At 35.6% G+C, this 25,033-nt stretch overlaps 1 protein-coding gene across 1 annotated transcript in view; it reads right to left on the reverse strand.

Annotated features, from left to right (window-relative positions):
* Positions 1-25,033, reverse strand: part of ADGRA1 (adhesion G protein-coupled receptor A1) — a 251,711-nt gene that overhangs the window by 126,333 nt on the left and 100,345 nt on the right. Inside the window, exons 5-7 of the mRNA XM_074545040.1 lie at positions 20,861-20,932; positions 19,938-20,101; positions 4,039-4,252 (exon numbers count right to left, since the gene is read on the reverse strand). Of these exons, the coding sequence (XP_074401141.1) occupies positions 4,039-4,252; positions 19,938-20,101; positions 20,861-20,932 (450 nt within the window). The remainder of the gene's footprint in view (positions 1-4,038; positions 4,253-19,937; positions 20,102-20,860; positions 20,933-25,033) is intronic.

Genomic DNA, 25,033 nt, shown 5'->3' on the forward strand with positions numbered 1-25,033 from the left:
TCTTTATACTTCTAGTGAAACTGCCTCAATCAAGCTCCTAATTCCTTACTAATATCTGCAGTGACAATTTCAAACAGTAAAAAAGTATTAATTGGAATCAACCTCCTATTCGGATAATGCAAATTATGATCAAAAGTTTCAACCCACAACATTTTATATGTTTGAAATTTTTTTGTACCTTTGCTATGAAAAGTGGACCCTGATTTGAAATTCTTTGTTTCTTCTCCACATTTTTGAGATTTTCACATAATCATATACCTCTCATCTCAAACACTACTATTTATTTCATTATTTACTTGGCAGTGGTTAGTGTCACAATGTAAATAAACACTTGGAGGATTTTAAACAGATTCTTAAGCTTAATTTTTTTTTTTAATTAAAAACCCCCACAAAATAAACTAGGTTTGTCAACCATTTTTAGAAGACTGAGATACTTAACACAGAGTATAATAGAAAAACACAATTTTCAGGGGATCAAAATTCAGTCCTAAGAGACTGTATTTCCAGTGGCAAATCCATCTACACAACAAAAATTACATCTGAAAATAACTTTTGATCCTGGCACCTGTTAGCCCAGGTTTAGTTGAGAGCATGTTTGTTTCTCCAGCTGTAGCTCTCCTTTTTATGGGTTCTTAACTTTCTTCACAGTTTAATGTTCTCAGAAGGAGCACTTGTGGACTGTAATGGTCCCAGAGCAGCTATTACAGCTGTCGGGGCATAAGCACTGTTAAACACTCTACACAAGGATTTGCAGACTAGAAATAAAAAGACTTCCAAATTGTAATTATATTCTTTGTGGTAAATTAAGAAACTTCTCGAAAATTAAAGTATCTCTGCCACAATGGAGTTTCTTGGTTCATAGAATTACATTAGTTTCTTTTTCCAGTTTAATATTCTAATAACTGTCCTGCTAGCTTCTCCAAACACTGAAAGCGAAGAGTGGGGAAGCTGGGAAAGATGCTGTGCTGCAGAGAATCCTACATGACCTTCCTTCTATGTGGCTTCAGGGATATCAGAGAACCAGAATGTGTTGGGTTAGAATTGCTGCTTATTATTGAACTGATATAATATTCCAGGCTAAAGAAATGAGGCTGGCTGCCTTCATGGAAGCATCATTAACAAATTCAGCTAGATCCATTCACAAATGATAGGAAATTAGTCCCATATCACATGTATATTTTCATATATGACTCTGACATTTATACACAGGCATAATGACAGAAGATTAAACACCAGCAAAATCAAATATTATTATCATTGGCAAGAAATGATAAATGCAAGCTAGCAGCAGAATTGAAAACACCTTTTCAAGATCTCCTGTAAGGGAATACTCCTTGCCAAGAAAAATGTCACAAACCGGAATACAGTTCAAAACTTTAGTTTAATTATTGTAACAAAAATATTTATTTTAGTTTATTCTGCTTTATCATAGGAGACAAAAAATACACGTTTGGATATTTTATCCTTCTACTGTGCCAGTTAATAAAACAGAAGGGTTTAACATGATATTTGTGTTGTAAGTCCACGTCCAGAAATATCTGGAATTACCCAATAAAATAACCACCTAAAAATGTTTGAATAAGCAGCTTTTGGAACATGACTGCACCTCTTTGTTCAAAACCAGCTATAGAAATCTTTAAATTGCTAAGCAGCACAGGCCAAAGTCTGTCCTTTAGTGCAATTACAGAAAGCCACAGAGAGTGGACATTTGGTGTAAAGACTAGGTATGCAAAGGCAAAATATGATACTGTAAGAACTGATTTCAAGTAACCTCCATTTTTAGTCCAAATCATATACTTAACGTTTGATAGCCTCAGGGAGGCAGAGTCATTCTGATGTTTCAGTGCCTTGTACAACCATGATTTAGCCTTAAGAACTATCACAAATTAGTGTGTAATATCATGTAACAAGCATATTAATACATGCTATTGTAACATGTAACAAGCATGCTATTATATATTATTTCAATTTTTTATGATAATAATTATATTAATTAGGATATAATATACATGGTCGTAAAGATAGGATTAATATTAAGAAATGCTGAAGATAATTTTAACAGTCATAACATGGCAAATCTTTTCTTATTTTCAACAATACATGTCTTTAATTTTAAAAATTTGACTTTAAAATAGTACAGTTTTTAAAAGTAGGTTTGAAACTATATCTTTAATAAGTTAATTCTGATCAGCACCTAGATCAAAGCAGAGGCACAGCTGCTTGAGTATTAGCATTTTTGGCTGGATAAGGATTATGCTCTATGGTCAATGGCCTTCTATCTTACAAAGTGTCATGTATAATGCAAATAAATGAGGAATTAAAATGTTGAATGCTTTTCAACAGCTGTTTAAGGACTTAGAGTTTTATTCAAAAATATTTTTTCTTATTTTAACAGTCTTTATCACATAACTTAGCAAGTCAGAGTATTTTTCCAGTCTATTACAGCGAATGTGATGATGTACTTAAAGAACATTTTTTCTGAATAGATGTGCATATTGCACATTCCAGTGCATACTGCACCATCAGCATCAAGGTCACCTACTAAATGGCACAGTAAACGAGGTAGGCAGGAGATCAACCATCCTTATTAAAATATGCTATGGTAGACAATGGTTTTTATTTTACAGTCTGGCAAAAGAGAAGTAATGTAAGGTAAAAATCAGTCAAGCTACTTACAGCTTTTTTAAAAAAGATAGCTAATTTGGAAACAATTTTAGACTATTTATTTTAGCTTATTACTATGTTTAAAAATTACTTATACAGTGCAAAATATAATTCAGTTGAAAAACATAATGAGGTGATTAACAGCATGTATTTTAATTTTGATATAATGGAAATAGGAAGAACATGCTTTAATTTAAGTGACTTGGCAGTTATATAATAGCTCATGCACGTGGCATTACTGTACTAATTGGTCTAATAGTCCTCTTTCATTGATATTAGAAGAAAGACAGGAGCTCTGAGAATAGGTCAGATCTATGCCTCTAGATCTACGGGACTCCAAAAGGGGTCAAATAATCAGTGGGTAGACGAAATTAATAAAGCCAAAAGTCCCCAGTGGACAGGATTTAATTTGACTCCCTTCATAACTTCTATTTGATAGTTCAAGAAGCATTTCAGGTCAATTATATTAATAGAAACTGTTTGAGTGAAAAGATGTTAATGATTATCCATAGCTAATTAGCATACTTATTTTCACTCCATCTTCTACAAAGAGAAAGGCAGAACATGCACACAGAATCAGACTCTCTTTTTGATCAGTGATGGAAACTGGCAGAGGACAAAAGGATGTGTGCAACAACTTAGCAGCCTTTAGTGACAAGCCAATACTCTGTGATGAAACCCAAAAATAAACACTGAAATTTATAATTTATTAAATCATATTTAACAGGAAAACTGAAGCAAAACTGGAACATTACAGTCACTGCCAAATTTTGGTTTCTGCTTCTTTTATATAAGCCTACTCTGCTTCATTTCTCTTGCACTTTTCACATCAGCAAATGCATCTGTAGATCTCTGTATCTCAAGCACACAGGCACACAGACAGTAAAAGTCACAGAAAATCGAGAAATATTTAATAAGAAAAAAAAATGAGATTACTTAACTAAAGAATACGGGATCTAGTATATTGGAACCTGCAAAAACTAAACAAAGTATTTATTTTCAATTGATAGTTCTTCATAGGTCCATCATTTATGGTGGATGGTGTAATGAAGAAGCAGTTTGGCTATGTCACTCATATGCTCTGAAGCTTTTCTTCTTTTCTTGCTTTTTTATGTTTCTTTGCATGGTTAACTGTATAAGAAACTGTTTTCATCTGGTTCAAACCCATATCTGATCAAATCTGGATACTTAGACTCAAAAAGTACAATTTTGAATCACAGCCAATCACAGCCATGAAAAATCTCTACCTCTGTACTCAGATTCAAGCGCACAATTGAGTTGCTTCAAATTAAACAACTCCTGGTGTTTTAATGAGTGTGAGATGTGTTCCCCTTGCCTGCAAGGCTGGCTATGCCCAGAGGGGGTGTGTGTTACCGTGTGATCAGGCAGCAGTCGTGGATGATGCTGTCCTCCACGAAGATGCCGCGCTCCTCGTCGGTCTCGACCAGGCGCCCTCCGTGGTACCACTGCACCTGGGTGCTGTTGTCCACATAAGTCGCAGTGCACTGGAAGGGCAGGCGGTCCCCGTGGAAAACCACTTGTCTTTGTGATGGGATCAGCTCGAAGAGAGGAAGCTCCAGAGGCCCAGCTGCCGGGAAAACAAAATAAAAATAGGAAAAAAAAGTCACAATTAATTCCTCTCTTATGAATATTGTAACATAAGCTAGTTGTATACCCTTCTAGCTTCTTATATCTTCACAAGAAAATTTAGACATACTAGATATGACACACTGCAGTCTGATCATGTTGTGAGTTCTAGAGATCACTTTTTTTTCACTGGTGTGAGCCCAGATAAACACAGGATTACCAGAATATCTACAGAAAATGAGTTTCATGAAACAGGTGACAGTATGGTTGAAGTTGGAAGGGATCTTTTGAGATGCTCCAACCCAGCCTCCTTCTCAAGGCAGGCTGCTTTATTATACAAGTGTACAGAATAAAAAAGTGAGTTTTCCAATTAGAGAAAAAATACAGCTATTAATATAGGTTCAATTAACATTTACAAGACCACTTCTCTGTCAGTAGAGGAAATGCCCACTTTGCTCCAGAACAAAACTTACTGTCTAGAGAGTGGAAGCTACTTCATTTGCCTGGGATTTGGATAACAATAAGACTAATAATAGTTAAACTTTCCTCTTAAGTTCAACTGTCCCCATGACTTTTCATTTCCAGTTCCTTCTGCCAATTCCACAAGTCATCTCTACTCTCTAGATAATTACTTAACATTAAATATTTATCTAAGTAGTTCTTTTTATCTATTTAAAGATGAATACTTCTTACCATATTTTTAAAATGAACTTTATCTCTCAAAGCTCTCTCGCAGAAACACCCCAATAATGAGAATATTGCACATTCTAAGCAGGCTACTACAAAAACCAGCTTTTCTAATCACAAATCCAAATGCCTGAACACAGTTAAAAAAATGCAAATTAGGAAGATATGTACATTTTTGGCCCTGATGAAAGTCTGCTATTTCATAGATTTGAGAGTGATTGAAGGTTATTTTCCTCAGTTCTAATTTCTCATGAACATCGTGCACAACAGCTCCTACAATAGAGCCTTTTCACCTCAGGCTCCAACACCAAATAAATTCTGAGCCTGGATTGCTTTCTAACATCAATCTGCAATCTCACTTTACACAAAAGACCTATAGTTTTGCATCTTGGTTATCGTTCTACCTTGATGAGGAAAGAGAATTTTAAAGCTAGATCTTATCCCTTCTTCTGTTTTCATTTAAAGGCTTCTCATCAGTAATATCAATCCATCCTATGGAGTTGTCAGCTGAAAGGTCACCCTTCCACCATTTGCACCACTAGTAACTACCTCAAACATCTATTTTTCTGACAAGTACCTTTTTTTTTTTTCCATTTCAGTGCTTGCCATTTTATCTTCCTTAAGCTTGCTCCTCAAAACCCTCCATTGCCAATAACAAATACAGATGCACTTAGCCATGCCTGTCCAGGTTGCAAGCCAGAACCACTGGTTCTACAGCTGCTAAAATTTGTGGACAGCCAATAGTGTTCTTCCTCTTACTCAGCATTCCACCCTAACACACTTCTTTATGTCATTCAGGTGCTGTCTTTGGAACTCTTAAATTGTGAGAAGTTGTAGTTACAAACCCCGCTTTGGGCCTTTGTTACTATTTTGTTAAACAGTATATTCATCACCTGTTTTGAGTAAACAGTGAGAGGGATCAGTTCTATTTTTATGCAAAGAAGAATGCTGGCCAGCGCAGCATGCAAAATTGGTACAAGTGAATATGTGCTACTTCTGTTTGGGAGAAGCACACAGAGGATTAAGCGACTAGCTGCTCCCTACTGAAATGCTTTAAGTCTGCTTTGACTATAAAGTGCAGCCTTCAGAAAGCACTCCTTACCTGCGCACACATCCTGAAATTTACCTTTTGATTGCACCTGTTACATGGAGACAATGATGTGATACTAAAAATTCCTTGAAATATACACAGTGTTTTTATATGACTTTTGGCTTCTAATTAAGAGAAGAGTAGGTAAACTAGATTAATGCCTTATTCCTAATAGCTGCAGCCTTGGTCCCAGTCATTTATATTAAATGTCTTTAACTAGCAGATAGAAAGAATCTCTCTCTCCAAAAAGTTGTGATTTTTGTGTTGCATTATGAAGTCAATTATGGAATATAAGGAAATATATGGAATACAAATTTATCCATAAATTAATTAAAGGACTACCAAAATGCAGAAAAATGAAGCGCACTGGGACAGTACGACAGCAATAGATACTACTCACAGAAACAAAGTATTTCTCATTGATACAGTAGTTTTTAACTGAGGATGTTGTGCCTGGTTGAATGGTTTTGGTCTTGCAGTGGGTGACACATTGTGCTATGAGGCTATGAAGTAGGAAGAGTGTGAACTAGAATATCAATATCTTTAAGTCAAGTTAAATAACCTGCTGAGCATATGGATGAAGTGTAACACTATCACTCTGAATTTATCTCTGTCTTGAGTGTTGGTGTCCAAGGCTCCCCCATAACCCCTTCTGCTGTTCAGGGGATCACCAAACCCAGAAATGCAGTGGGAATGAGGTGCTCTCTACAGGGTTTGTCAATTAGTGATCAGAAGTGAATGAAAACTTTACTTCAGCATGTCAAAAAATTATCGGTCCTATCAACAGTGTACTCTTTTTCTTTTTCTTTGCAAATTCTTTTAAGTACCAACAAAGATGCAAAATGAATTAAATATATCCTTGGAATTAAACATACCATTATGCTAGGATATCCCCCTGACCAACTTTGAGAATGTACCTATTTGGGTTGGACAAATTGACAAATAATGCTGAAAACTCATTTTCAAATTAAAAATAATAAAATTTCTATGGATTGTGACATTTACAGACGATGGAAGGTAAACATAAGTACTCCTGGAAAACATCTGCTTTTAATCTCTGTGACATCCACACAAAAATATTAATACCAGCGCTAATCTTCAGTTGTTTTCCAGGGATAGTAATGATTTAAATGTCTGAGGCTGGTTCTGCAACCATTACTCACGCAGAAGTTCCAGTTGACTTTTGTGACACAGCTCACAGTTATGAGGATTAATCACACCAATAAGAGTTTCAGAATTATGACCAATACACTTTATCCCAAATGGCTATAAAATTATTGTAGTTACATCAGCATCAGCTGGAAATACTTACTTTAAGTGCATAATCCAACAATCTTTCAAATTCAGAATAAAAATAAAAGTATCTACTAATGCTGTATGCACATTTTTATGTTTGACTTTGAGAATAAATGAAGAAGTAAGAAATTCTGAAAATATTTGGAATTATTTTGGTATTGATTTGACGGCACTTTAAATATAACAGCTCTGGCAAGCATAGCCCTATACAATCGATTTTTTTTCTTTGATTATGTGAGTAATAAAGACTAAATCAGGATTACTAAATATATATAATCTCTGGTGCTCGCATTTATGCATGTGTGTGCGTGTATGGCAGACACAACAGCCTCATAAAATCAAAATGTTTACTATTGTGTGTTGAGAAGGGAGGGAGCAATTTACAGGGATCTCATTTACTCTTTACACACTTGAAAAATATTCCAAGATGCTCCTTCCAAGACAATTCACTATGCTGCCCTCGATCTGGGAGCCAGCACCCCTGTCTGCAAATGAGAGGTGTGACTCCCCTCAGGCATCCAGATCAAGAGCTGATGGAGTGTTTTACAGTCTTTACCTGTCTTGTCTCTCCAGTCAGCACTAAACCATGATTGCAGCAGAGCACCACAGGAATCACTGATTGCAGCATGAATCTAAAGGTCTAACCCATCATTACAGTAATTACATCTTTTTCGTTATCTTTCACTTCTCAGCAGAAAAGGGTTTTGTTGACTGAAGGCCAGACTCTCTGTGCCATCTAGTCTTGTATTTCAGATTAGATCTAGACTAGAATACTGAGGATATACAGAGAAGGAATCAGGTTACACAAAAACCACTGATTTTATATGATCACTTGTGTCTTTTCCAAACAGAGTATACCCCTGCATATTTTAATGCATGCAATGTCCCAAGATGTTGAAAAAGAAAATAGAAATTATTTTTAAAAAATTAGCAAAAATAGAATAATAGCAAGGTGCACTGAAGCTCTATGGGAATGCTGCAATGCATATGCCCTTAATATATTTATAGAAGAATCTTCTTTACACACATATACGCACATATGGTATTTCCTGGTTTTCCCTACAATTCAGTTCTTGAGATTTTAAAAGTATTCCAATTTTCCATCTAATTCTGGCTTCTATTTTGTTTTACAAGTTGGGAAGAAGAGTGTGAAGGAAATGCTGCTGTTTCTTCACATACATGGAACAAAAATGGTTGTAAAAAAGATGACAAAGTGCATCTTTACCCATATTTAAGTTACATTTTTAAGTACCATATTACTATCTTTAGGTAATATTCACTTCCAGTGTGTGCACACTGCTGTCTTCTGGGGGAATGACTAAAAGCAAACCTGTAAGTACAAAACCTTGCCCATGCAACAGATCTGTCTAAACACTACAGAAAGTTGACTAGATATTAGCCAACATGACCAGCACAAGATGGTGGAGAAACTGTCCTACCTCCAGCCAGCTCTGTTGCATTTCCTGCTGCATCACCTTTAATCTGGGCAGCTCAGCTCAACAGCTACTAAGTGCATAAATCTGCACTACACCAGAACCTTCTGCTCTTCAGTCTACCAGAAACAGTTTTCTGCTATACTTTTTCTGGTCCTCATTAAGTGGCTTTGTTTGCTATCAACAGTTTTCACACAACCAGAAATAGGAAAATCCACAGGTTTCTCCAGGCTGCCCACACATCATTTCAGCACTGCAGTGCTCACGTCTGAGGATATACCTTTGACTTCAGTTGATTGGTGGAAAATTCAGTTTTCTACAGTGTACCACAAGCTTCTGGGACAGAAAAAAGCCAGAGGTTGGCATTTTGCTTCTTGTTAATCACTTGATTTATTGTATTGCCAATGGGCTTTTTATTTGAACTGAGTGTGCCTACAGAGTGCGGCACATCCTGCTGACAAAAGTGTGAGTTAGAGCTCTAATATTTGTATACAGTCTCAGTGGGAAAGAAATGTGCATGGAAAGCACAGTGGGGGAAAGCTGGAAGTGAGGACAAAGCAAAGGAACCAATCCAAGAAAAAGGACAGATGAAAATGAGGAAAAACAAATTGAAATACATTTGTAAAAAATTTGAATTGCTGACAGTGCAAATTATATCTGATATTTACCAAATGGAACTGGAGAAAAGAGCGTGATCTGAATTGCTCCAAGAGCCAGCTCTGCCAAAAAGGGAGGTGCCAGCACACCAACGCCAGAATCTGTGTTGCAAAATTTGCTGGCAGTAAGGAAACGTTTGGTGTAGAAGGTCACAGACCACTCCACATGCCAAGGAAGACAAAAATGAATAAAAAACTGAGGCCAAGCTTCAGTTTTAATAAAAGCTGTGTCTGGCTCCAATTTCAACATAATATCAAGAAAATACAGATGCCAACGTGTATTAAACAGCAGAATAAGGTAAGTCTCCTGGGCTTGGAACAAGAAAGCTTTGTATCACATTCATTTACCACTCACTGCAGGAAAAGCAGAGCTTTTCTTCATGTAATAGCTTTTTATTTCCACCAGCCTCATAACGCTAGCATGGCAAGAGATATCCCACACCATTTTATCAGTCCCTTTCCCTCTCATACATGCTTTTCAAACAGGAATATCAAGCAGTGCTTTTGCTTTGGTTGGTTTGTTGTTGGGTTTTTTTTTTCTTCCCAGCATCTTATAATTAAATTATGGTGTTATGTTTCTTTTGTAATGCTAAGTGCTGCACTGAAATGGTAGCCACTAACCACAGAGCAAGATTTCTGACATGCATGCTGTTTTACCTAAATCTACAAGATCTTTATTGCAATTTTACTCCTGCAAACTTTGTAAAGCCATCAAAGGAGATCAGCAGAAGTAGTAAATGGGATTTATCATAACTTAGAAAGACAATGAACCCAGGCTGTCACAGTCCATTGCTTCTGGTGCTGCAGTTACTGTGTCAGCTGGCCTCATAGAGGTATTCCTCAGACACAAAACAGAAGCTAAAATTCAGCGCAAATATGCCAAGATGAGCTAAAATCTTAGCTTTGAATGAGTCTTCAAAAGTCACTTGGATTATATAACTAATCTGATTTATTTACTTAAAATAATTTACAGCTAGATAGAAAGTAAGAAAGGCTGAGCTGGGGAATGTACAATTCAAATCTAGTCACTTTTGGCAAATCCAAGTAATTCAGGTTTCATTCATCACTCAGCAGATGAATGACATTTCCAGCCATGACAAAGTTATTTAACCTGTCTTTGTCTACTGGAGTTTCCTCCGGATTCCTAAGTCCCAGTAAAATTAATTATTCTTTTTGCACCATTTCTAGGGACTGATGTGTCTTGAGAGGGAGCGCAAGAAAAAGCCCTTTCTTATTTACTGATGATAGCAGTGATTTACTTGATAGGAAATCAAGTGGCAGCGAAAAACAGAGGAAACAGGTTTCACTTATTAAATAACAGATTTCATTTATTTAATATAAATGGTAAATACCCTAACATTTTAATTTGTAAAATGTTAAAGTTACTTGAAAGATTTCCACAATATGAAATTCAAGGTTTTGTTCCAGTTAAACAATTAAAAAATTGCATTGTCTTGCACTGGCACAGAAATCTAAAAGAATAGACAAATAGTTTTTGCATCACTGATTTCTTTCCTATCAAATAAAACTGCTAAAAATTTTCAATTTTTTATTTTCAAATTGTCCCAGAACTCTATTTCAGAAGTTGGGGAGCATTTGATTATTTGCCATATGCTGAAATTGACATATTGACAGCTATGGTACTGGAAGATTCATCAACACAAATTTCCTCCTGGCACCAGCCAGAAACCCACTGTTAAAAAGCTGATTTTGATTACTCCAATTACCTTTATGGCAACTGAACTGGCTGGCTCATGGCTTTGCATACTCATTACAGCTCACAGTTAATAAAAATGGCTGAGCAGCGGGAAGGTAAAGCACCCAGCTCTACAAAATCACAGAATCATAGAATGGTTTGGGCTGGAATGGACCTTTCAATGTCACCTTTAAACTGCCCCCAGAATGAGCAGGGACATTTGCTCAGAGTCCCGCCCAACCTGACCTTGAATGCCCCCAGGAGTGGTGCACCCACCTCATCCCTGGGTAGCCCATTGCCAGTGTCTCACCACCCTTATTGTAAAAAAATTCTTCCTTATACTTAATGTAAATAGATCCTCTTTTAGTTTAAAACCATTATTCTTAATTCTGTTGCTACAGCCTCTACTAAAAAGTCTGTTCCCCATTTTTCTTATAAACCCTCTCTAGGTACTGAAAGGACGCACTGAGGTTGTGGAGCCTTCACCTCTGCAGCTGAGCAACCACAACTCCCTCAGCCTTTCCTCACAGGAAAGATGTTCCATGTCCCCAGTCACCCTTGTGGCTCTCCTCTGGACCCACTCCAACAGGTCCAAGAGGTATAATCAAATACACTGATTAGCTTTATCTAACTGGGAAGTGCAGTGATAGCACTCATCTTTCCAAACCTTAAACCTTTTTTATTTTCAAATCATAACTGCACACTCAGATCAAAGAAAGATGGTGATGGCAGGAAGGTTCCAAGAGTGTCAGTGATTGTCCCCAATTGCCCAGAGTCCAGAAGGCTGCATGAATTCTCATCTATGCCAGAATATAAGAAAAGAAAAAAATTCTTCAAAGAAATGCTGAACAAACAATATTTCTGTTGAAGTATTACATTTTTCCATTCCAAGCTCCTTTCAGCCCAGCTGACAGTGTCAGAAGCCCTCAACAGCCATTTCTATACAAACATTAAAGAAAGTGCAGTATGTTGACATGTGCTATAAAAACGTGAAATGCCACTGTGGTACAGTCCACTTAAATGAAAGAGAGATTGTTAGGATGAAAGCTTCATAGGGAATTTTCCTATGGTAACAATTAAGATTAATTACAGCAAACCCTAATAAGCACTGTTATTGGACAGCATTAACGTAGGTTTGTTTAAAAGCTTATATAATTTTACCTAGAAATCACCAGTATAAAATTTAACCCTAGTGTTTTAATGTTCATGTTACTATAATAAATAAAGAATATATCTTCAGAGAGACTCAATGGATTGTAGCCAAGGTTGTTTGTTTTAACATTGTTTTGCTCATAAGCAACTGGCTTTTAAATACGGCCAGCTAAGTGTTCAAGGGCAGGAGTTTGAAGATTAAAATGCCTCATTTCACTGCCATTCTCACTCCACCTTGGTTAAATTTTCCTTCAGTCATTTTGCATTCTCAAAGACAATGTAGAAAATAAGACATAAGTGTACATTAAAAACCTCTAATGCAGTATGTAAGAGTAAGCTATGGAAAAAAAGCAAACCCAAACAATTGGGTACCTTTCCTATATCTAAATCAGCAGGATTTCAAGGATGAAAATTTCTGTTGAACTGAATTTTCATGTGTGAGCACAAATGCAAGAAAATATGTTGTAGTAAAATTTCATCCTCAAATGAACGTTCTAATATTTCTGCTATTTCACATTTATAAGGTTTAACCATCACTAATTTTATGCCCCCAATCTTGCAGCAGTGTTCTACACTGCCACTAAAGAAATTAGATAATAATGCTTAAGATGAAATTTAGGGCAAAATAGTCCTTTTCCTCTCATTTTGAGACTGATCATATTAGATGAGAAATCTAGAATTTGGAGACAAAAGTTTAAAACATTGTTCATTTCATACAACCAAATGATAGTATGGAAACCAGCTTAGATATACAAATGGCCTCTTAGCTCTGACATAAAATGAACTTACCCCATGTATCTTTGAAAGATCAAAATATTCAGTTATTTTATCTGATTTATATGCATTCTGTCATTATGAGTACTTTCTTATTAAAGAAAATCTTGAATTGCTAACATTGTAAAACCAAAGTAATTCAAAGAGGATTTAAATACTGCTAATTGTATCACTATCCATATCTTGCAAAACCTAATCCTGTGAAAGGTTATTAGTGTGAATATTCCTATTTTAATATAATTAAACCTACTCATGTGATTAGGCACTCCCTGCAGAATTAGAGCTGAAGTCTTGATCCTGCATATTCTGGATGACAATGATGCTCTGCATGAATGCAGCAAGCTACCTGTGGACTGCCAAGAAACTGCAGGACTGAAATCTAAATCTGGATAATTAATCCATCATTCTTCCTGCTTGAGGTTTTGAGTTTAGTCAGTTAGTACATCCTGAAACCCCCCACAGTTCAATATTTACACTGTGTTAATGCAGCAAGAATGACTTGTAAATTAATAAAGAAATAATTGAAACAACAGTCTCAAACCTGTCCCTAAGTTTAAGTAACATATGTTACCAAAAATATGTTTTGTGTACACTGAAAAAAACAAAGGAAGAAAAAATACTCCTTGGTAATTTTAAGATTGTGTTTTTTCTTGCAATATATTTTACACAGAAAAGGAAACTTTTAACAATAATCTATGGGCAAATATAGATTTTTATAATTTTAAGACTTGAATGGGAATGTAGATATTTAATTTTTGTACCACATGAAAAAAGGAATTTCAAATCTCACTTCTTTACCATATACCTAACACAAGATAGTTGGCAGTATTCTTAAAAACTGACACAAATCAAGGCTGATTGTATTCCGTTGACTTCAGCTTAAATTTAAATGTTGAAAAAGCTCTTTCAAAGAAAAAATTCCCCAGTACATAGGTTTTTTCCCTCTTCAGCATTTTAAAAGTACGTATTTCTTTCAAAGTTTTTACTGTCAGAGAGTAGATACTGACTTACTCTGCTAGGAATGATGGGGAAATAATGTGCAATTACATCAGGTAAAATTATAAAGACATCTCAACAAATACAGCATCTAAAGCTGCTCCACCATTGCTGAGAAATCATTTAAAGCCACACTCTTTTAAGAATCTATGTCAAGGAAAAAGAAAGCTGCTTCAAAAAAATAAAAGTACTTTATAGAGGCAGTGTAGAAAAGAAAATGTTCTATTTTTTCCAATGGTATTACTATAATTGATATAAAATATCTTGAATATTTCAATTTTTTTGGTATTCTAGGTAAGATTGCAAAAAAGCCATCAACAAACTTATAAATATAGACTAGGGAGCAGCATGTGGCCTGAGAGAAATATATCTTAATGTTCTCCTGATATAAGCATGAGAAATGAAGATTAGAAAATGTGACAGTAGATAGCTAATGAAGAAAGTGCTTCCTTTGTAAGAAATTGAATCTTAAAATGGACAAGAAATTTCTAACAACACAAGTAGAATGAATGCATAAAGCATAAAATTGTGGTTTTTTTCTTTTTTTTTCCTTGCACAAGTTTTAATGTGAACAGGTATGGAGCATCAGAGCAAAAAGCACCTACATTTTAGCCTGACTCTGCTCCTTTGGGGGAACAGATACTCTGATTCTCACTGAAGTGAAGCAAACTACAAAGGACAAGGTGCTGGTTAAGTACAAACAATTCCCTAACAACTTTATCACCTCCCTTCCAATAAATTATTCACATTTTCTATGAAACATTTAAAGAATTTTATTGCAGAATACAGAAGTCAGAAAAGGATTTACTTCTTTTGACTTTTATTCCTCCCTTTGAAGAGTCCATCCCAAGTAGGGAGTCTATCATTCCCCAAACCCCACATTTCAATAATATTTTATGAGTCAGAACTTGCTAATTTAATTCATGCGTTAACAGTTGAAACTGAGGTAGTTTACAGAATTCAGAGACTGAGTAATAATTCAAACACTGTTGGACACTCACAAGCCACAACTATTATCTTCTTTTCTCACCTCTATTTTCAATAGGATGGATTTTTATTCTACTAACACTTTTCTCACAGACAGCCCCCTAAGGCATGGCAGCAGCCTCACCATACAGATCCTACACAGACAAAACTCCAGCTCTATTTTGAGTACTTGCTCCTTGCCATCCCTGGTGAAAGTCCAAATAGACTATGAAAGCTTTTAGTAAATTATGAACCAACCCAAAGAACTTCCCAGTGTAAGTTTGATGTAGATGTAAATACTTAAGAGTTCTATGGATCACAGCCAACAGGTGCACCACCTGTGGATAGAACACATATTCTGGCATAATACATTCTTTCAAAATAATTTACTGGTATAACCCCTCTGTGAAACACCCTACAGCTGATTTTCATGAATGTGAAGCACACAGAGCAACAATTCAAATCAAGCCTCTGGGTACCAAAGCTCTGGGTACTCCACCTCTGAAAAACAGGTTCCTGTGACTCAGGAAGCATTTATGGTAGATGGGATGGTACCTAAAACCAGACGCTATCTCACCTATGTCAATACAAGAAAGAAAAATCACTCAGCTGAGACATTTGTCTTGGAATTTGCTGTTACCCTGTGCTTTCCAAGTTCTACTTCTACCATATTTTACCCAAAACTGTCTCCTCAATGAATGTATCTAACATTTGTGCTTATACATGTTTCCTTTACCTTTGAAGTTTCTTTGCTGAGGATGGTACAAGAAGAAGATGTATTAATACTAGCTTTGTTAATTGTCTCCATTTCCTAGTTGTAATTATTGCAACAGCATGGGTTTTTCAGAGATGTGCAGACTATAGGTGAATAAATAACCCTGTATCTTCGAACTTCTTGTAACTCTTGTCCTACAGTCCTGTGTTGAATCAGCTCAACATGGAAAGAGATTTTCTCCCACTCAATTCAACACAGATAATAAGGAAGTGGAAAACAGAAACATTCAATGCAGAAGCATAATAAAGAGAGAAGCAATAGATTTGTTTCTTCCAAGGAAAAGAATTGTGCATAGCTTTATATCAACACAGAGAAAAAGGGCAAACAGTTTTTGGGGATTACCTTTAGCCAGCATCTCATATGGGGTCAGATGAAAAGCCAGAGCAAGCTCTGCTAAAGCGGCCAGAGAGCCACCCAGGACTGTTTAAGATTGCTTTATGGGGCAAGGTTGCTTTATGGCGCTTTCTGGCAGACTGCCTCACAGCACGGCTCAGAAAGGTCAGGACAGCTACAGGACAGGTAAGGACAGCTCCAGGAAAGGTGCCATGCAGCAGAATGAGCTTGCCTGAAAATGCTGTGATGCACTGATGTGAATGTATGCACAGCAAACCATCTGGCTGACTAGAGCACAATCACATTAAAGCAATGTAGACTCTTTTGTGCATTTAGATTTCCTGAGAACCAAGATACTGCCTCTAGTTCTCTGAACCTGTCTGCTTTATAGGTCCATGCAATCATATCAAGACTAAGATTAGAACAGTAGACCACAGAAAGCAGAAAAGCTACTGACACCAAAATAAGAACAAAACTTTTTTACTAACTGCATGAAAAAATCCATAATGATAAAGAATAAAAATGCAATTTATTATGTATTAATGCAATAAACTCTAAGCAAAAAAACCAGATTTCTCAATATCCTTTTGTATTTTCTTTTCACGCAGTTTCTTTTTTAATTAACAGAAGGGAATAACATGTTCTCAATTACTTACTTATAAACATCAGCAGAGCATATATATATTCAAAACCCAAGATTTTAATTTGTAGGAGATCTGTATGAGAAACAGCACTCTGTCCCAGGAGAATTAGATAAATTTCTTTGTGGTATAAACAAACAAAGAAACAAACAAATAAATAAATAAACGTCTTAAGGCATCATAAAATTATTTCTGTAATTTGACCGTTGCAATATTTTTTGTAACATTTAGTAAATATTTTCAGCATTTTTGTCAAAACACTTATTTAAATGTTATTGATATTATGTCAACTACTTTCTAACTTTTAAATAAAATCTAATTGGAGGAAAAAAGAAAATCAGCACTTTTGCAAACATTGTTTTGATGAGTCAACGCTTTTTAACAGAAAAGTACTCCATCACAGTTATATGTCAATTGTAATTTGCAGAACAACTGAATTTTTACCTATTCATGCTGTTCAGTGACATCAATACAGTTTTGAGACTGAGAAACTAAGTTCTCATCTCACTCACCAGTATTAATAATCAAAACCCAGCTTTCAGAGCAACCTTTCATAATCCCCTTAAGACAAACACACATACAGGTCTTTCCTGAGTGAAGAATTTGGATTAGAGAATCCATTTCTGCTGGTGATGTGAGCCAGAGAAAATCTCAGACTCCTGTCAGATCTCAGCGCTCGTATTCAGGAAAATTAGAAATTTATAGTACTTGCATTCAGGAAAATACAATTTTCCTCCTGGAAATTGAGTAACTCGTATTTGGAGTCATGGAGAAAGAGTAACAAGGCACTGTATGAAGCCAATTTCCCAACCATTTTTCAGAAAGATTCTCTGTCCATACTATTATGAATTCACCACAGTCCCTCATCATTAACACAGAAGACAAGGGCAAAACCATATTTTGTCATCCAATTAGCTTTTCAGCCTTATTTCCAACATTGTGAAGAATTGTTTTATAACCAAACATTTCTGACAGCTGGAGAATTTTGTTAAAGAAGATTTAAGTAGCTCTTAAAAGCTGTTAGTGAAACATGCAAGCAGAATCCTGGGAATTCTAAAACTGTGCAGTTACATAGCTCCTAAAACCCCCAAAGCAGGTTTTTAACTGTTTCCAACAGGCAACTTACTATTCTGGCTATCATGAGTAAGTAGATGTGTGAGAAAGATTTGCCAGGAAGAAATCCAAAAGATTAATTTTTTTCTCACCTTAACATATAAAATAATCTAAAAAGCTGATGGCAAACTGCTCCCTGTAGCTATTCAGAGTCCACATACTTTGACTTTTTGGTTCATTCCCTAACTCCCCTGCAAAACTCTTTGCCCATTTCTCTCCTATTTTAATTTTTTCCCTTTCATTCTTCTTTTTTTGCTCATCTTATCACTGTGAAAACTCATAACACCTTTTAGCATGTAGAAGGAAGATCAGTGTCTATAAATGTCTGACAATATGGATGATGTTCACATAAAGGAGTTTTCAATTTTTAAGTCACTCCACATTTTCTTTAAGATACATTTAATTTGATCAACTCTGTGCATATTTTAACACATATTATTTATAAATCATCCTCAATAGCTATTATTACTTTGGTGCCAGACAGCCTTCTATTATGCCTAAGCTCAAATTAACTTACTGAAAATGAAATTGCTAAATGTTCTGGGCACTGTGAGTTACCCAGCAGATACTCTGAGCACCATGAAATACCTGGCAGATATTACAGAGCTGGTGGAAGGCTCAGCAATTACAACCACTGTAAAACTCTCTGCAGATATTGGAAGCAAAGTCAAGCTACTGGCAGTCATTACAGCCCTTGATTGTAAATAGAAGCGAGAACTAGATGGGTATTATAAATTCTGTATCAAAGGTCTGATAAGGAGTTCTATTAGGAATTGAATTAAGAAATTATGAGAAATTGCTTTCATTTCCTCTGTAGAATTCAGAGATTTATATTCACTTGTTACCTGGAAATACCAATTAACAGTCCTTAATCACTCTTCTGATCATTTCAGCACTTTTAGAATAACTACTTTTCCTGCTGGGAAATGGATCTCTAGGAAGATGCCCATGCTGGCTCTCTATAAAATGGGAGCTTAATATTTGAAGAGCATTGCAGAATTTCAAATGTTTGGTAACACAGGCTACTGGAATTGTCTCAGCCTTGCACTCACAAGGTCTCACATTCCATATTTGCCTCCAGACATCCATCTGTGTTTCCTTAAGAATTCACCTGATGGATCATCTGCAGGTAGTATTCACATCCTTTGACATTTCCAACCTATAACCATCTGTATTTGTTATTAAAACCAATTCTCTAAATCCTTCCAGGCAACTTCTGATCTTCCTCCTGCTGCTAATATGTTTGTTACAACACACATTGCTCTTCTTGTGGTTATAAGACAAACGTCTGACTTTCCTTTTGTTTGCAAAAGACATTAGCAAAGTCACAGTCTCAGCAATTTTTTGTCATTCAAGCATGTGAGAGATTCAAAGATTCTGAAATTCATCAACCATGTGTGAAATTAGACTTTTGATTCTGGAACCCACTGGCACAATCTCAGGCAGTGATCTTTTCTAGGCAGTGTGATACGTTTAAAAATCTCTGCTTTAATCTGCTCATTGATAGACAAAGCCCAATGTGAAATGAGTTTTCTTTTTACCTTTTTGCTTTCTCCCTCATACCACATTTATCATATTTATTATGGTGGAAAATATTCAAAAAACATTTCACTTCTACATCTTCATACACTATTCAACCAGCTGAAGCTCACTGTAAGAATTCTGTTCATCCCCAGGAAGCAGTGATAAAATGTATATTTACAGGTTGATAAAAATAAAAAATCAAGAATTAAATTTGACATCAATATCGCTCTTTCAGATAAATAACTTGAAAGAAACATTATATAAACTCATGTAGGAATCTCAGTTTCATGAAGAATATAATGTAGAACTAGCATCATAGTTAAATGTTCTATGTCATAATTGCATATTATTGAATACATTACAGAACAGTGATGTTCTTGAGATATGAAATAAGAAATTGCTCTTTTGTTCTTGTCTCATTCATTCTCAGGTGTAACTTCTGTGTCAAACACCTGTTAGATTTATTATTTTGGCTTTCTGCATAATTTCTGGGTTTTCGATATTTTCTCTGGGTTCCACTTCAATTTGCAATGCTAAATGAGAGTAGAACTCACCACAGATCAGCTGGTTTTCCTTCAGGTTATAAAGGGACAGTCCATGTAAAGCACTGGGGTAAGCACAAACTGTTTCCTCTGCTATTCGCACTGAAGCATTTCTGGCCCATTGCAAGACCCATTTCAGGTTACAGTCACAAATCAGTGAATCAGTGTTGAAATGTCTACAAAGGCAAAGAATGACCACAATTGGTAAACATGCAGTTTCCATGAACATATTTTCTTCCGCCTGGACTCAGATTATCTAATTTGAAAGAGAATTCTAGATTAATGCATAACTATGGAAGCATGAATTCAAAGATAGTCTGAGACAACCAGTACATGTTGTCCCACTGTTTATTGCTCTCATAATATTATGCAAAAATTCTGGGTTTGGTTCCAGGACAACATCATTGACTATTGAAATAATTTTGGATCTGTGTTACTGCAGAAATCATACTATAACATACCTAAATTTACTAAAAACCCATCTAAGTAGAAAGATTCAGTATACACTTTGAAATCTTAGGCAAGTACAATTAATATCAATAACTAGGAAATGTTAGCATAATTCCAGGAAAAATATTTAACACTATTGGTTTTGTGCAATTAGAGGCCTAATAAAATTTAATGCATGAAACCATGGAAAAGTATAAGATTTTAAAGTAAAAAGAAAAAAAAAAAAGGGGGATTCTAGTCAGGAGGACCAGACTGGGCTAGTCAGGAATGGGGTTGAATTATCAGTGCTATCCATTTTCCTGCAACAGGTAAAGATGGCAGCTCATCAACAGTGAGCCAGACATGGGTAACAAAACACTGCAGATTTTATTTTTAGAATGCGTCTCTAAAGCCAATCCTGCTTGAATTCATATTCAACTCTGCTATGTTTATTCTAATGTGTTTCTGAAGTACTTCAGATTACACACAAAAGGAAGGATACTCACAGGGCTTTCAGAGCTAGCAGCTCAGAAAAAAGTCCATTCATGAGACTTGAAAAAATATTCCCTGACAAATTCCTGGGGAAAAAAGAAAGCAATTTACTGTTGGTTACAACAAATGCAAGAAGAAAAGAAAATTGTTATAGAATATAATTTTCCCAATGCTAATTAAAAAGTTGCTTTCTTGACAATAGTAAAAACATTTAAATTTGGTGCATTGCTGTTTGGTTTTGGTAGGTGACAGTAATATTTAAATCAATTCACAGACTCTTGTTTTATTTTTGCAACAGAAATACATACAATTCACTTGGTGTCATAAAGAGGAACACTTCTACATATTTAAAAGAAGAGAATTTGAGAAGAGAATATTCTAGAATTTGAGTGAAAATATTAATAAAATAATTAGCCAATGAGACTTGTATTGTATTTTTATTGTATAGTCAGAATGTCTACAAGCTAAAGAAACAAAAACAGTGTCTTAATTTAGTAATGTTCCAAAGAATTCAAGCATTTCCTTAAAACAGTAATGAGTTTTCAAAGTGACTACACAAATAGTTTTATTACAAAGGACTTTCAACACACCAATTTTTCCCATCCTTAAATTAGGTCATTTCCATTTTAATTACTGCTCTACTCTTTCTTGTCTTGATGGCTGAATGGCTCGGCTGAATACTTGCAAACAGAGGAAATTCACTTTTACATAGTTAAACAGTATTGCTCTGCCAATGTCTTAGTAATACAAAAATTAAATGCTTAATTGTCAAGCAATAATGTCTTTTTCTCTACCCATAAACTTAAAAATTAGTGCATGTCCAAGATCAAGATTTCAGAGCACATGAATTATCTACTTATGAAATACTGAGATATGTTCTGTCCAGTGCCTGAACACCATATGTTTGAATTCAAAGTTGGTTACAAAAATTCAGTTACCAGAAAAATTTCAGAATTCTTTTTTACCAAGTGCTGGAGTAATTGAGCCCCTGACAGTGCCATCAGCAGAAATCCAGCAATTCAACTTTTCATATTCTTCTGGCAATGACCTGGCTTGAAGTTTCCATATTACTACTAATAAGTAGCAGACTAGGATCATGTTCACAGGGCTGTGTAAATCAAAATGCAACACATTTCTATGTCCAAGAAACATAATTACAATATTTGAATATCCACCAGTGGAAATAGATTGTTCTTTAACAAAAATATCAGAAACCTTCTGAAATCACCAAATAACTCATGCATTTCTGAGCTGATGCAGTACTCTGTAAATACCTATTTTTTAGTGCACATAATTTACATTATATATTAAAATATTGTCAAATATATACTGTTGTAAAATTTCTCCATTTCAGGTGTCCTAGAACCCCACTCTAGCTTCATTTAAAAGGTTATTTATTCTAAAATGTCAGTAACATCTCTTTTGCAAATATTTCAAATGCAACAAATTAATGCACTCCAAAGCTTATAGCACTTACTATGCCATTAACTCACTCCATTAATAGAAAAATGTGTTTTCAGTTTTATCAGACATAAAACATTTCGGTGTTACTTAGAAAGTCCTAAACTTGTTTTTTCATATACCAATACTTGTCCTTTTACAGAAATTAATAAAGCACTTCTGCCAAAAGTTTCAATATAAATGACAAATGCCACAAAAGAGTCAAAAAGAGTTGCATGCAAAGTACCATTTGAGGCAGAATATAGACAGAAGCAGAAATATATGAATATGAAGAATGCTTCCCTCTGAAGGGCAGCATTAAAAAGCAAAAGTCAAATGCAATGGTAACAGATTGATCTGTGCAAAAAAAAAAAAAAGGCAAAATGGGATAGGAGGTGTAAAAAATGACAAGAGAAATACAGAGAGGGCAGGTTACATTCTGCATTTCCTTATTTGCTGAAATGGGGTCTTCTTGATTAACTGTTAGTGTTTTTATTTGATTTCTGGCACCATGCAAAGTGATTAGTTGGTGCAATGACATCAAGTCACACAAGACTTTGCAGTATAACATTATCACAAACCTAACTGCTGCTGATGATTCAGAGACAGGATGAAGAGTAAATCAGATATAGTTTAATCAAACAATTGGAAACAGTGATAAAGTTTGGGTTTGAACCTCCAAAGGGAAGAACCAGCAGTAGCTACTTGTTGAAATAAATTTCAGGCTGCAACATTTTGAAACCTGAGAAGACAATTTATGAGGGACTAAATAAATGAAGTCTGGTGTATCAGCACAGTGGCATCATCCCAGTATTCCACAGCTCTTAATACTTAGATTAAATATAAACAGAATTAATGTAGATAGCAGCTCCATTACCTAGCCAAAATATATTTGCATACTTAATTCTGGAACAAAGCACTGAAACATTGGGTCCAAAAGAGATTTGGAAGATTTGTTGCATTCAATTATGTCACTCCTAGTTAGAATACGTGCACCTCATTACAGCATAAACACAGCCAAAGGGCAATATATTAGCCAAGAGTGGTAAAATAGTATCTTACAAAATGTAATAAATCTATTCTCATACTGAGGCACTTCCAGCTGCATTTGTCCTATGACGTCAAAGCATTTTGAAATCACTTTACGGAGTAAAAATCATCAAATCCAAGAGGATGTAAAAATTAGATCAATCTCAAGGAACATAATCAGAAGTCACTGGCTGCAGTAATTTCAGGGCCAGTATGAGATTTAAGGTATCATTAGTAACTTGGATTACTTGAACTCAATTTCTGTTCCCCGACATACACCTCCTGATTACAATGGAATAAAAGTCTTCTCTACATCATCAAGAAGCTGACCATTTTTTGTGGTTTCTGTGTGTCGGCCTGTTTAAAAACAATACCAGATGATACTACTAGTTTATTTTTCCTTTTATCAAGAATCCTGTAGGTTGTCCTGTTCTAAACCAGACTGCACAAAACCACCAAGCCCACTGAAGGGTGTCTGCATTATCCCTGAAAGCCCAAGCAATCCTCATCATCCTTTTAATGAAGTATTTTAACATGTCTTTACTGTACTCCGTTTTTATTTATGCATCACATCATTGGGCTAAACCACACTGTGTTAGTTTGGGCCTAGAGCTGATTTTACAGCTCTAACTACATTTCTTTTTCCAAACTGAATTAGATTTACAAGATTGAGTGAAACACACTGTGTTATTTTGTTTCACTTGGCATTTGTGCTTGTAAACAGTACAAGAAAATCCCATATTTGTACTTCACAGAAGGCACATGAAAAGATTTATGTCCTTTGCTCCCTCCAGTGGACTCACGGCTCTCCCTACTGGTTTTGATAACAGCCTGCAAAGATGCTTCTGTACTTCATCTCTGCTAACATAACACAGGAGAGCTCTAATTACCAAATCAACAACTACATAAATCAACACACATCTATTCATCATTATATTTCTCCTTCAGTAAATGGCTATGAAGCCAGTTCCATGTTTAATAACTTGTCATCTTTTCCTTGTTACAAACACTGATGCTGCACTGAGTAAATGCTTCTCCATAACCTTTCCAGAGAACAGCCTTCTCATACCCCTCAAATGGCAAGTAAACACAATTCAGAGGTATCAGTAGGAACAGAAAGGTGACCTATTGTCTTTTAAACATGTTTAAAAAGTATAGTTCTTCAAAAACTTTCAAGGCAAACCAAGCTACAATGTTAGAAAAGTACCAGGCAGCATCAGCTTGCAGTCCACTAACAATGACCACTTCTTACACCACAGCCAAATTGAAATCTCAGTCCAAATAATTACTACCAGCTTTAGGACATTATATGAGATTTCTGAGATCAAGGAACATATGATACTCTGAATGGCAGGGGACAGTTCCTCTTGATTGGGACTTGGCTGTATTTCTTCACAAAATACTCAGTGACCCAACAAGAGTGGTGGTACTCTGGGCTTTATTTTGGTAAGGAGGACAATCCCTGCAAGGCAGCTGTAGCTTTTGGCACAGCAATGTGAAATGATTCACTTGAGACGAAAGGATAAGGTAGACTAAACTATTACTAAGCCTCTGATTTCCTAAGGACAGACTTTTGAAATACTACTACTAATAAAACACATAAAGTAATTAATAAAGCACTAGGCCACAGAGACTACAATGCAGGATGGATCTATTTATTATGTCAGTGGTAGAAAGGCAATTCAAAACCCAAATAAGAAAAATGGAAGGTAGACTAA

The sequence above is a fragment of the Zonotrichia albicollis genome, chromosome 7 (assembly GCF_047830755.1).
Source record: "Zonotrichia albicollis isolate bZonAlb1 chromosome 7, bZonAlb1.hap1, whole genome shotgun sequence".
Taxonomy (NCBI): Eukaryota; Metazoa; Chordata; class Aves; order Passeriformes; family Passerellidae; genus Zonotrichia; species Zonotrichia albicollis.